A 14,982-nucleotide genomic window follows, 5' to 3' on the forward strand; every position below is an offset into this window, starting at 1 on the left:
GAATTTTCAACTTAAAATTAAGAAATGCTCCCCCCCCTTACCCCCCCCCCCCCCCCCCCGCCAAGGGACGCCTGGGTGGCTCAGGGGTTGGGCATCTGCTTTTGACTCAGGAAGTGATCCCAGGGTTCTGGGATCAAGTCCTGCATCGGGCTCCCTGTGGGGAGCCTGCTTCTCCCTCTTGCTATATCTTTGCCATCTCTCTCTCATGAATAAATAAATAAAATCAGAAAATAAAGAGGGGAGGGGAGAAAAGTTCCCCCATCTCTTTCATGGGCAGCCAACAAAGTCATTTTATAAATAGAAACACAAACACATAGATATGTAAATTTATTTAAATAGTATAATAATAAAAACAGGAGCAGTCATATCCCTTAGACCTGTTTTTAACTTGCCATAAAATTTCCCACATGCTATTGATATGTTATGAGAAATTATGAGTGGAAATGACCTTCTAGACACATATACTTTACACCTTTTCTAAATTCTAAGATATCTCAGCAAAGTAAATTTAATTAAGCTACTTTACAAAGGAGGAGATACATTACATAAGCATTCAACTTAAAATGCAGCTTATTTCCAGAATAATCACTCATTAATCTATGAGAATTAGTTATTTGACATAGTGCAATACACTTCTATAGTGCTTAGATTCACTAAAGTTTACTTGAAGAGAGAAACTTAGTATAAACAACATTCTAAAGGAGGCTAGAGGTAGGAGTAAATTGAACATACTTCCTTCATGCTACCAAAGGTTTTATCATTTGAATCTCCATTCATTCATGTCCTGACCCTTCTCTTGACTTTTTTTCCTAACAATGGAGTAGCATTTAGCTAGGACATCTCAAACAAAGGTAAAATAAGGGGTCAGGGATGTTATAAACCTAAAACAACACCTCAAACTAACTCCCCCTTGGTACCTAAAATTTCTTCTCCCCTTTTCCTAATCTGATTATGAAGAGTACTACTGAAGTTAACACCCCCACCCCCAACCCCGTCCAAAAACATCCTTTAAAACTTTCAGATACACTCAAAGAGCATTATTAAATCCCTTAGATTGATAAATAGAGGAGTCACTTTCTGCTTAACAACAAAACCAAATACATTCAAAATAGTATGTTCCTGGTGGTAGAGAAAGGAAGAAGGAAACACATACATCTCTACACACACACATACAGGGAGAAAAAGGAAAGATAGATACATACACAGAGAGGCAGGCAGGCAAGCAAACTGACTAATTTGGAGCATGTCTAAATTCTACAGTTTTCCGAAAATCAGGGAATCTGAAAACTCAAAGACCTTTTAGAAATAACACTGCTAAAAGGTCAAATAGTAAATGGAAGACCATCCATATTTCTGGATGGATGGTCTAGTGAACAAGGAGAGCCTTGTTTCCAGCTTAGTTTCAATCCACTAGCAGGAATTGAAAAGGAAATTACAGTAATGATATTCATACAACCTCTCTAGTACATTAAAAAACAAAGTATATATATTTTACTCTAAGGTGTTTAAAACCTTTCTTGAAAGCAGGCAGTACATATGAAAACATTTTACTTTAAACTATGTAAATCAATTACTAATGTTGAAGATATAAGTTTTCATTATAGTCTTTTTAGAACACTAATAGAACAAAAATTTTTAAATGGTGATAATTGTTTTGGTTATTAAGGAAAAAGAAAGAAAAAGTAAAAGAGCTACATGAATTGCATATAGTTAACACTGTCACCTCTGGTTGAACTAGTCTTTCAATTTAACATTCTTCTATGGGGATCCCTGGGTCGCGCAGCGGTTTGGCGCCTGCCTTTGGCCCAGGGCGCGATCCTGGAGACCTGGGATCAAATCCCATGTCGGGCTCCCGGTGCATGGAGCCTGCTTCTCCCTCTGCCTGTGTCTCTGCCTCTCTCTCTCTCTCCCTGTGTGACTATCATAAATAAATAAAAATTTAAAAAAAAAAAAACATCCTTCTATGCATAATGTTTGTGAACAAAACAGAGTGCATGATACATAAAAGACACTGTCTAAAACCACAGACAGTATCACTAAGTTTTATCATAGGATCTTACATGTTTCTCTCCTCCCTTCCTAGATGAAGCAATTTTTTCCTTTGCAGTTAGTTGGACAAATATATCAAGAATCTTACACTCACAGTATCTTCATTTCAACCCCCATTTATAACTCAAGCTGCTGTAACTTCAAATTTACCACTCCACTGAAACTGCTCAAGGTATAGTCATCTTGCCTACATAACTGCCAAAGCTATCCATCCTTTTAGTACGTGTTTTCCATGGCCTGTATGGCAGCCACGGCAAATTATGAAACTTTAAAAATCTATGGTTTTGGCGACACCAACCCTTCTGGCTCTCATTTTTCATTTACTTTTCTTAGTCTCCTCATGTATTCCTCCCTGCAAATGCCGCCGCTTCTCAAGACTCAACTGCATCCCTCTTCTCACTTTGCACGCAATTTTCAAATATATTCAAGTGACAAAATACAGAGTATCTTCTACTATACCTTCCATCAGATAAACCAGCAGAAAATGACTACATATTTTATAGATTAAAAAAAAAACTGTAAAACTATGATGCATGATTAGATAAGTCCAAAGTGTTCCATTAATATTCTTTTATGGATTTCCCATCAGCCAGCCCTCATTATAATATACGTGGCAAAAGGCCACACCTATAAACAGTAAATTTATGATAAAAACTGATAAAAAGGTATGTCACCAATGACATTTTTCAGGAAGAGACTCCATTTATCTCTCACATTGTAAGTACCTATTTACATGTCTGCTTATACTCTAGATGAGAGATTCCTTTCCCTGCCTTTTCATCTGTGCATCTAGATGGAAACATAACTGGGCCACTATAAAAAAAAGTACAGGAAAGAGGACAGGAAGAGCCCTGAGAAGAGGAAAGGGAGGACAGGGAAGCTTTAAAGTACTTTAAATATTCTCCTAAATCAAAGTATTTCATCTTGTTATATAAAATTATTTTTTTTCTACTAAAATCAAAAGGGAAGGGTATTTCTTGAATATATAGGTGCGGTAGCGTAGGAACATAAAAAAAGAAATTAAAGAAATAATATCTGACTTAAAAGTAGAAAAGATACACAGACAAAACAACACAAAAGCCATTAAACAATTGTGTGTGAGCTCCTGCACATGCATATCTGTTAACAACACAGACAAAAGTAATTAGAGTATTTAAAAGTATTATAAGGCTATTTAGAGTATCATCCCAGAGCGGGTAGGTTTACCCATGAGAAGAAATGACTGATCAATTCAAAAATTGCTCTAGCAAGTATATATTTATGTTAACTCAACTACTGTACACACCTGATACCAGAAAAAAAAAAAATCAAAGGTCCAAACTGTTACTGGGAGAAATCAATTATTTTGCTAAAATTAGCATTCAAAAAACAAAGTGGGGGATCCCTGGGTGGCTCAGCAGTTTAGCGCCTGCCTTTGGCCCGGGGCGCGATCCTGGAGTCCCAGGATCGAGTTCCACGTCGGGCTCCCGGCATGGAGCCTGCTTCTCCCTCTGCCTGTGTCTCTGCCTCTCTCTCTCTCTATATATATATATCTATCATTCATAAATAAATAAATAAATAAATAAATAAATAAATAAATAAATAAATAGATAGATAAAATCTTTTTTTAAAAAGTGTATAAACTTCAAATTCTGTATTAATCAAATGTGGGCTTTCTACATAGAATGTCCATGAATAATTTCTAAATTATTTTGAAGGAATAAATTTTTCACTGGTTTAAAAATATATATTTATTTGAGAGAGAGAACAGAAGCGAGGTGGGGGACGGACAGAGGGAGGAGACTCCTCACTGCGCTGGGAGCCCGATATGGGGCTCAATTCCAAGACCTTGAGATTAGGACCCAAGCCAAAGGCAGATGCTTAACCAACTGAGTCACCCAGGTGTCCCTTGACTGTTTGGGGTTTTGGGTTTTTTTTTAAGATTTTATTTATTTGACAGAGAGTGAGAGCAAGCACAAGTAGGGGGAACAACAGAGAAGAGAGGAAGTGGCAGGCTCCCCATTGAGCAGGGAGCCCAATGTGGGGCTCAATCCCAAGATTCGGAGATCAGGACCCAACTTAAAGGGAGACACCAAACTGACTAAGCCACCAAGGCGCCCCCACTGGGTTGTTGTTTTTTTTTTTTTTTTTAAGATTTTATTTATTCATGAGACACAGAGAGAGAGGCAGAGACACAGGCAGAGGGAGAAGCAGGCTCCATGGAGGGAGCCCAATGTGGGACTCGATCCTGAGTCCCCAGGATCAGGCCCTGGGCCTAAGGCAGCACCAAACCGCTGAGCCACCCGGGCTGCCCCCCCTCCCCCACACTGGTTTTTTTAAGCATATCATGGTAGGAAAAGTTTTTTTCAAGCTTAACATACTTTAGAAACCCAGAAACTTTACATGTTTTATGTCAGTTGTCACAACTCTTTAGGAGTAAGCCAAAGTTTTCTTTCCCACTTATTATATTCCTAAGGATATGAATAACAAAAGATGTGTCACTTATAAAGAAAAAAATAGTATGAACAAATTTGTCTTCTTGGATCTGCCTGTTCAAATTGATACACACATACATATATAACAATTTTTCTAAAATTATCCTAACCATCATATCATATCAAACATTATGAACTATTACAGTCCACAAATTTAGCTGTTATCAATACAGGGAGAAATTACAGTTCAAGAAATCATATGCTGTTAATCCAACAGATGAAATCTATTCATCAATATATTCATTTTCAACACTATTAGAATTATTTTAGCACCATAAAATATGCCGTGTTAAATCATATTTTATTCTATTGAACAAAAGTATCTATATGCTAGACCTACTTAACTTTATACTTAGAATACTATTCTTTAAACTATATTTCTCTTATTTGTATCTAATGGCATCAAATAAGAGCATTCCTAAAAATACAAATTTGTACATAAAATTTGTTTAGCACTTTTGCTTTTTCTCAACTAAAGTATAAAACTAGCCACATAAATTATTTCATTTAATCTTCACAATAACCCTTTAGTAGTAGTAGTAATTACTATAATCAACTTACCTACAGCCAAAAACAAAGTTCACCTCAGGAAAACTAAACAACTTGACCAAAAGCAAGTAACTTCTTAGGAGAGGCATGGGATGTGATCCCCAATCTTCTAAATCTAAATGGACTCCTCCACAGCATCACTCTCTGTTCATCCAAAATGACCACTATAAGGTTCTGTTTTCAGCTTTTCAGCATTCAACAAGAGGCTCTATTTTCCTTGGTTTTTTTGTTTGTTTGTTTTTGTTTTTTAAGATTTTATTTATTTATTCAGGAGAGACACAGAGAGAGAGAGAGAGAGAGAGAGAGAGAAGGCAGAGACATAGGCAGAGAGAGAAGCAGGCTCCATGCAGGGAGCCCAATGCAGGACTCAATCCCAGGTCTCCAGAATCATGCCCTGGGCTGAAGGCAACGGCTTAACTGCTGAGCCACCCAGGCATCCCAAGAGGCTCTATTTTCCATTCAGAGAATAAAAGTTGGATAAAATCATCATACCTAACAAAATTTTATTATAGCAAATGCCAACTTTTAAAAACAGGTTTTATTTCATTTATTTGAAGGGGAGTGGGGAGCAGAGTCCTGGCTGATCAGGGAGCCTAATGCAGGGTTCCATCCCATCCCAGAACCTGGAGATCATGACCTGAGCCAAAGGCAGACACTTAACCATCTGAGCTACCCAGGCACCCCAGCAAATGCCAACTTTTTTAAATTGAGTGTTTAGTTTAAAATTTTGGCAATTGTTGCAATACCCCCAAAATGGCTTTTCAAGATCATTAACATTTCTATACTAAAATAAAATGAGTTCCACATTCAACCATGGGTAAAAAAAAAATCTAAAGATAACAAGATAATTCAATTACATTACTCAGAAATCGACAGCCTTCCAGTTGCAAATCAAATATCTAAATATACTATATAAGTATTATTTACATCTGATTTGCTGAAGTTAGGAAGACCTCTGGGATGTAAATGAAGTGCAAAGATATATAAATGTTATATAAAACATATTTGGTAACTACATTTGACTTCAAACACTAGTTTTTACTAATAAAATACTAACTGCTACTCTTTCAATCCCTATTTTATTTCCACATTTCCCCTTCACCTCTAAATTACTGTGAAATCATCATACAAATGCTTATACCTACTGTTCAAAAGTTTTAGGACTGGCTCTGTTAGTTCAGCATCTGGCCAGCTGTCAGAATATACACTGAGCATAGGGAGGCACACAGGAATGAAAGGTAAGTATCACTGTGCCAAAGCAACTCCACATACAACCATTCGCTTATCAACATGAAAGCCCAACTTAACTCAGAAAATCAACATCCTCTGTAAATATAAGGAAACATTAATATCATGTCCACAGAACAAATGTATTAGTTAGACCAAATCAATATAAATAAAGGAAAAAAATTCCTTTCTATCAAGGTATCTGTAAACAAAACCACTTTTACACACCCATAAACACCACTACTCTTCTAAAAAGCTTTATTATCCTTTTCAGGCAAACCTTGTTATACATAACACCTACTTCCTATTTAAATACAATTTTTATAATAAATCCTAAAGGATTTGAAATGTACTAAGAAAAAGGGAAACTATTTTAAATAAGTTGATGGTGATTTGGCAATAATAATAATAATGCCAGTCCCTAATTTATCTGATTTGAAAAATGAAATCCCAATTTTTATAAATCAGGCTTGGTTAATGAGATAACACAATCACTTCATCAAAGCTTTAAGACATACAGGTTGGAGAGAAGGCTGCTAATGTTAAGTAAATCACTGGTAGAAACAAGAAAGTAAAAGTTCCAAAATAGGCAAGAGCTGCCAACCAAAATTGTGGCAAACTACCTAAAAACTACCAACCTTAGAGCTACCATGTAACACACTTCAACAGCTCTTATCTGCAGCCAAAAGCTGGAATCCTTAGCTTGGGGCAAGTTCACACACAGCAAAATAGAATTGAGACTGTGTGTGCTGCTCTTCAGAAATGAAATAATCACCCATCAACTTATGACTCAAATAAGTCTATGCTGTGTTCATAGGTAAATGAAGTAAATATTTGGTTTTGAAGGCTTTGGTTTTTGATCCTGGTTTGACTGATCTAAAATTGCATGCTTGCTCAGTATAAAGGACTGCTTTTAAAGCCATGCATACAATAAATGATGGTTAAAAGTTTAGGATTGTTCAGAAAGTAATTCATAGTCCTAGTTTGAGAAATCTCAAAAAACTATTCACCAACTTTTAAGGAGCATCAATCAATTCTATAAAAATTATCAGCATTTAAATTCAGTTGACTATTTTTAAAGTTACAACATATAACACTTTCAGGTAAAAAGACTTTAAAAAGGACAATAAAAATAACAAAATAGAATATTTTAAATTCCAAATAGTGTAGTAAGAAGGGGCTCGATAGACATGGGTCATTGATAATCTTTCTAGTCCAATTTCCAATATTTTACAAAAATTTAAGAAAATATTTAATAAAATGTGATTCAGCAATCTATTTTAACACATCTAAATTACTAAGATTATTGGAAAATAAATTAGCTGCTTCCTCCACCACTTCCTACAACATAGTTGTGGTCAAGCAAAAGAACGAAAACTTTAAAAGTATAAGACTCACCTTTTGTTGACTGGTTTTTCATCTTTTTCATAGGGTCGGACAAACCACTTCCCAATCCTAACGAAGTTCTTATCCATTAGACACCTACAATAATTACACCAAGAATTATATTTATAGTTTCAATAACAAATTAGCAAGTCACTGAATCAAATAATTGCAGATGAGCTATACTATTAAAAATAAAAACATCACTAATTATACTTTCAAAAAGGTTTTCTTCTCACTTTAAATTTTTACGTTATAAAGTGCTGAAAGGACTTTCTGAATTTGGGCATAAATTTCTATTATGTATTATTCTTGCACATGTAAAAAATTATGCACAATTAACTGGTTGATATATTCCTGAAATGTCTTAAGCTTCCAAATTACTTTAAATCCAAACACACTTTTGCCCTATTTCAATTCTTGGGTCATCAAGAATGTTGGGGATATAGGCAGCACTCCTTAGGAGTACCTCAAAGGTATTCTTCCAAGTTAGTGATGCTCATTTCACAAGTTTTAATGCTGGCTTTCTGGCTTCACATGTGACATGCAATGCTTTAGCAGAGACCTCAGAAACAGAAAACAGAAGCACCGCAGAACCTCTTCTACTTAGGTATTTTTCTCCTTTTTTTTTTTTTTTTTTTTGAAGACTTTTTACTTATTTATTCACGAGAGAGGCAGAGAAAGAGGCAGAGATGTAGGCAAAGGGAGAAGCAAGCTCCATGCAGGGAGCACAATATGGGACTCGATCCCAGGACCCCGGGATCACACCCTGAGCCAAAAGCAGATATATGCTCAACCACTGAGCCACCCAGGCGTTCCAGGTATTTTCTTTTGTAGGTGTGATGAAGCACATGGCTATGGCTTGGCAGGAAACAATGAACGGAAGCCATTTCTTCAATGGCAATTATCAGCTTCCCTCATATCTAAGGTGTGCCTCACTTCTGCTTCCAAGCTGTATTATGTACATTATGTTTCAATGTCAAATTATAGGGTAAATCTTTCCGAAGACATGTTAATGGTAATTGAACTCAACTCATATAATACCAAAAATGCACACAATTCAACTGAAGTGACAACAATATAGACAGCTCTGACCAAGTTCACTCATGTGCAGGCATATGACAACTATATCATAATTGCCATCTGGCCAATTCCAAGATGCCATCATTTGCAAGGAGTATCCCTGATTTTTAAAATATAAAAATGTGGGAGAAAATGTACATTTTGAAATTGATGAAATACAGTAATCCCTAAAATCATTCAATGAAATGACACATATTTTGTAAGAAATACTGTCAGAAAGTTGGATGTAATTCTTCAATCTACCTGTAAAAGAGCTATATAGCAATTCTTTATTCAATATTCAGGCAATTCTGCACATGGCTCTTGCCTCTGTAATTTCTTTGCCATCAAGAAGGATGGAAACAAGCTTTCACCCAACTCATTACAGGTTAGATGGGTTAGTAAACGGCAATAGTTTCTGCTGGCCACATGTAAATCCCTGTGGGCAGAGGCCAATTTGGAGCACTGCTGCATCAAAAAAATCACTGGCTTCAACTGCTTTTATTTTGAAAATGAATCTCTACAATCTTCCTTGTTCACAATGTAGAAAATCATTTTCAAAGCTACTCAATCTGTTTTCCTAAGATTATAAATTAACTTGCTTTTAGGGTTAAAGACTACGTGACTACATTAAAGTTAGAATAGAAAATGTGGAATACTCAATAACATGGAAGTACTCAAGAAGCAAAACTGAAAAAGTATCTCCACAGTTTATACCCTAGCTCAGAGACTTAACTATTTTTCAGGCAGGCAAACAGGCAGGATGGATGGACAGATGGAAAGATATTTCCATTGAAAAACTCTAGCGTTTGGTAACAGGTTCCTTCCCCCAATAATACTACCAATATCTACCACTAGAATCCCTACTACCAAGACTACATTTCATTACCAGGCACAGTATAGCATTTAATTACTATAATATCTATTATGAGATGGATGTTAAACATGTCAATTTTTGTACATGAAGTAGCTAAAGCACAGAAAATGTCACCTACAGAAAGTCACACAGCTAACTGATAGTAGAGTGGTAAGTCCAGGTATATATCTCCACAACATTTATCACATATATTAACTCTCATGCTGTCACATTTCTCCAATTCCTTCCTCATTTTCAAAGTCCACTTGAATCCTGTAATTGATGAGCCTATTTAATGTTTCTTTATTCTCTAAGGGCTGTTTATTAAGTTGAAGGTATTCTTAAAAATCGATAATGCTTATTAACTAACATGAAAGCAATGGGGCATCTAACAAGTACAGAACCACATCAACACTAAATGTGGTCTTCTACTGACACACGTCCTCACTTAATAAATACCACTTTAAATAAAGTATTCATACTCTCATATACGTCTTAAGGCCAAAATTCAAAAGAATCATTTATTTAATAACAGGAAAAACAACATGAATTTACAATTTAAGGACAGAAAAAAAAAACAAGGCTTTAGATAGTATAATATGAAAAGAAAAATAGATAAAATATCCCTGAGTAAAGAAGAAAGTGTAAAGTTTATTTCAAAACCCTTGTGCTTCTATCAAGTAAAAGCCACAAATTCTATTTGCTTATTTCATTTCAGTACAAACAAGGGGTTGGGGGCAAAGGAATAGCACACAGCCAAGACTACTCAAGTACAAAGGCAAAGAGTGAAAAGCTAATGAAAATCCTAAGAGTCTAACTCTCTATGCTAACAAATCTCCTGGAGTGGGGATGCCTGGGTGGCTCAGCAGTTGAGTGCCTGCCTTCGGCCCAGGGTGTGATCCTGGAGTCCCAGGATAGAGTCTGCATCAGGCTCCCTGCCTGGAGCCTGCTTATGTTTCTGCTTCTCTGTCTCTCATGAATAAATAAATAAAAATATTTTTAAAAATTTAAAAACAAAACAAATCTCCTGGAGTTCCCACTACAGATCCTACTTCTTTGACAGGCAATAAAAAAAAAAAAGTCTTCAAATGTCATGTTCAGCAGTGATACAGCAGAGAGTTAGCAAAGTTACCAACAACCCCAGAAAAGGTTGGGATCAAATTAGTGAAGTCACTGAGTACTGTAGCACTGACCCTCAAGTCAAGAGAGAATCAGCTGCTCGGTTAGATGTAAAGGTGGGTAAGTAAGTATGAGGACGAAGTTTCTTTTCACTCAATAAACGGGTAAAAAGAACTCAATAACTATCACCATCAATTTTTACACTTGTCAATCTCCCTAGTCTTAACTACAGTTGACTCAAAAAACAAACTTCACTCAATTTCTCTTTCACACTCTCTCTCTCTAACACACAGAGTCAAAAAGAGAAAGAAAGAGACAGATCCTGCAGGACTAATACAGGAAGTATTTCCAGATGGTGTTTTGTACTTTAGGTTATAGGAGGAAATGAGAGAGGAGGGCTGTGTCTTTGCTGAGGAAGACACTTCTACCACCTGATTGACAATTGGAACCATGGTGGCTCAAGAGCAAGCTTAATACTGAGGGACTAAGCCCTTGGTTCTCAATCATTTTTGGGTCATGATTCTACTGTATAAATAAATCCACTCAAAGTTATTATAGACTCTTTCTCCTGAAAAATGCATAGAAGAGCAAAACACTGCATATAATTCCACAGGGTTGGTGAGCCCTCGAAAGCAGATCCTAGAGTGAGGACTTCCACACAGAACACTACCACTGATCTTTACTAACCTGCTTCGGCCTGGAATCCCTCTCCCATCTCACCCTATTCCATCCTCCTCGAATTTAATTCTGTTCATTTTTCTTGTCCCAGAATAGCCTGCACAGCATTCTAACATCTACAAATCAGCACTTTTATCACCAAACTGTAATAATTCATTTCTATGGCTCTTTCTTCCCAAGAAACTATGAGAAATCTGGGGGCAGACACAGTATCCTATTTCCTGGCAATGTTCAACAAATACTTCAATGCCTATTATGTAATATGCTATGTTATGCTCTATACTAGTAGGTGCTCAATAAGCAGCTGAGAAATGAATACTCCATACAAGGAGTATTTTCCTATTCACAATAGTGTTATTATTCATGTTCACAACCACTAATCGTGGGCAGCCTCATCCAATTATTTGAATTTTCTTGTGTGTTTATGTCCACAGCTAGTGGAGACACTCAATGTTGGGATGGAAAATAAAATCTACATATTTCACCTTTTTTATAGCCCATCAGCTCTCACTCCACACTAAAATCATAATAGATACTCAACATGTAGGGAATCACATAAATGCCAAAGAAGTTTAGGAAGATTAGTACAACTGTCCATATACTTTAATTATACCTGAACAGAATTAAATCTTTTTAAGATAGATAATTCTAAAGTATAAAAACTAAAGAACATGAGAAATATAATTTTCCCTTTTCATATTCTGACAACTTTTATATTATTTTTAAGGAACAAAATTTATATTTAACTTGACAAATATAACTCCATCAGACACTCCATTTACCAAAAACTTTGCTTCAAACCAACATCGTATAGAGCAAAGAATGTCAGTTAACTCTAGTTGTTCATTTGGGAACTCCAGTCATGATTTTTTTTTTTTAATTTTTATTTATTTATGATAGTCACACAGAGAGAAAGAGAGAGAGGCAGAGACACAGGCAGAGGGAGAAGCAGGCTCCATGCACCAGGAGCCCGATGTGGGATTCGATCCCGGGTCTCCAGGATCGCGCCCTGGGCCAAAGGCAGGCGCCAAACCGCTGCGCCACCCAGGGATCCCTCCAGTCATGATTATTGAAATTTTCAAAATCACCTTACTATTATGATATGACATAATTCAGTAAAGTAGAATAATATTATGTTGCAAGTTCACAACGTCACAATGCAATTCCAGATTTATAAAATATTCTTTAATCAATAATTTGAGGAAAGTATTTCTCTTCAGAAAATAATTCCCTGCCCCCCTATCTCCCAAAAATCAATGTTTCAAAGAAGAAAACAGCCGCTGAAAAATGAAAATGAAATCGGGTTTTGTGTCCGTGTGTGTTTATACACACAGACACACACAAACACATACACACATGTGTTTCTGGGCCACACCATATGGCTCTAATTAATTAACTACAAGACCAATTTAACTTCAAAGTTGGCAAGCCCCAATCTCTAATCCCAAAGCCATGGCAGATCTGGTATAAGATTACAAGTGCCACAGCAGTAGCCACAATCTAGCTCAGCAAGCTATTTCCTAGATGGGACCACTGGCCACTGGCCACTGGCTCTGGGTCCTTCAGTGCACCTCAAATTATGCAGATGTGACAGTTTTCAAAGATTAAAAAGTCCAAGAACAGTGTCTCTCTACCACACTCTGAATCAAAATGCACTTTAAGTGTTATTATCTGGTTATGGAGCTGCTCAAACTAAATTTTATATAATTTCCTAACAGAAATTCCTCACCAGCATCAAAGCCTTTACCTCACCACTCCAATCTATAACAAACACACATGCAAAAAACCCTCCTTCCTAAAAATTATCTCCTTCCTAGAAATTATTCCCAATTCCCAACCAAATAAAAGTCCTATAATTTAAAAGCTGAAGAAACCTTTTTCAACTGATCCCTTCTATCTTCATTATTTTGGGTTTCTACTGTGCCTTAGTGGATGCTGTCTCCTCTGGCCAAGTAATGGCTGTCATTTCCATCCTTTCCAAAATCTCTTTAAGGTTAGGTGTTTTTGTAGGACTCCCTTTATCTGAAAACGTCCATCCTATTGCTGTTCCAAAGAATCTCTCCTCTAATTTCAAACTTTTAGTTTGAATCAATCCCATCGTCTAGCCACAAAATTTTTTATGTTTTAAAGTCTTAACCCTTTCTCTGTCCTAAAAATATTAAATAGATAAATTGACTGGTCTTACAGTGAACACGTTTCTCTCTAGAAATTTACAAGTAGATACATGGTTTTATTCACGTGTGTCCGTAATGTTTATAGTGATTCTTCCTTTAAAAGAATATGCGCCTTAGCTCTAAAAACTCACTTTTCTACTTCCTTTAGAGAACTGCACACTGCCACAACTCAATAAAATGGAAATTTATTGATTACTCATTTCCTGCTCTATTACATTATACCCAAGGACTCTCAATGTTGCAAATTTCTATCACCATTTCTTCAACTAGGCCGGTACCTACTACCATAGTGCTCTACTGAAGATGGTTTTTTACCATCTAAAATTTATTATTTTTAAATTTTTATTATTTAAAAATTTATTTATTTTATAATAAATATTATAAATATTTATTTATTTTTAAATTCTTCTTTAAACTATTTATTATTCTTAAATTCTTATTTAAAAATATTTATTATTTTTAAATTCTTGAACCAGCACATCCAAGGACAGTGCTCACTTGCCCTCTGATGTTCACCTCTGTTAAATCAAATACCAGAGACACTGAAAGCTAACAATACCCAAACATAATGCTACTGCCATCATAATTATAATTCCAACTTTCTCCATGTTATTTTTACTGTACTTTTTCAAATAAATATCTTCCCTCTAAACACCAACTCTTGGCAAACCAAGAAGCTCTGGGCCAAAGGCAATTTTACAGCTGTGTTATAAACTACCATGGGGTGACTATGCTGGCAATCTATTAGGAAAGCAGCACCAGTGGACTACTCTGAAAGGCCATTATGTTTTACAAACGTCCAATACTCACAGATTAAAGTCTCCCTAAGTAAGTATGGACAGGATAGAGCATAAGAGCTTCAAAAAAACCCATGTAATCTTCTATTGTGTGCAAAGCAGTGATCTGCACTTTAGAAGAAAAAAATACCTTTCTATCAAAATCAGCTTATGTGTTTTATTCTAAAAAACTTAAGACAATTAAAATTAAAATATACTACCACATTTAATGCCAATTTGACAGCATTATGCCAGACATTTTAAGCATTTCCACAAAGCTATATGAAAGCAAGATTTTCCTAAATCCCACATGTAATGCAAATCACTGAGGCAGCACTAAAACTCTGGGTGATATGAACTGCACATATTTCCTGGCTTTTTTCTTTTTTAACAGCTCTCCAACCCAATGATTTATTTTGCTGAGGTAGAGTTAGGTAAGAAGGATACAGTATACTATGAAAACTATACCAATTACAATACCACAGGAGTAATAGCCACTAAGGCTGCAATATTAAAAATGCCAAATGAAGAAACTCCCGCAAAAGATCACAGGTTTTAGTTTTCCATAATCTCTCCACAGTCTAGGTCCTTTTCCATTAGTGAAGATGAGGCAGCCTAAACTTGAAACACAAAGT

The 14,982-nt window shown here is 36.0% G+C and overlaps 1 protein-coding gene across 8 annotated transcripts in view; it reads right to left on the reverse strand.

The window, feature by feature from the left end:
* Positions 1-14,982, reverse strand: part of MED13L (mediator complex subunit 13L) — a 295,043-nt gene that overhangs the window by 125,071 nt on the left and 154,990 nt on the right. For all 8 annotated transcript variants that reach the window (XR_003146620.3, XM_025474084.3, XM_025474083.3 and 5 more), the window contains one exon: positions 7,698-7,781. Coding sequence is in view for 7 of the 8 variants with exons in the window: in XM_025474084.3 (XP_025329869.1) it covers positions 7,698-7,781 (84 nt within the window). In the remaining variant the exon portion in view is untranslated. The remainder of the gene's footprint in view (positions 1-7,697; positions 7,782-14,982) is intronic.

This window comes from Canis lupus, chromosome 26, assembly GCF_003254725.2.
Source record: "Canis lupus dingo isolate Sandy chromosome 26, ASM325472v2, whole genome shotgun sequence".
Lineage (NCBI taxonomy): Eukaryota > Metazoa > Chordata > Mammalia > Carnivora > Canidae > Canis > Canis lupus.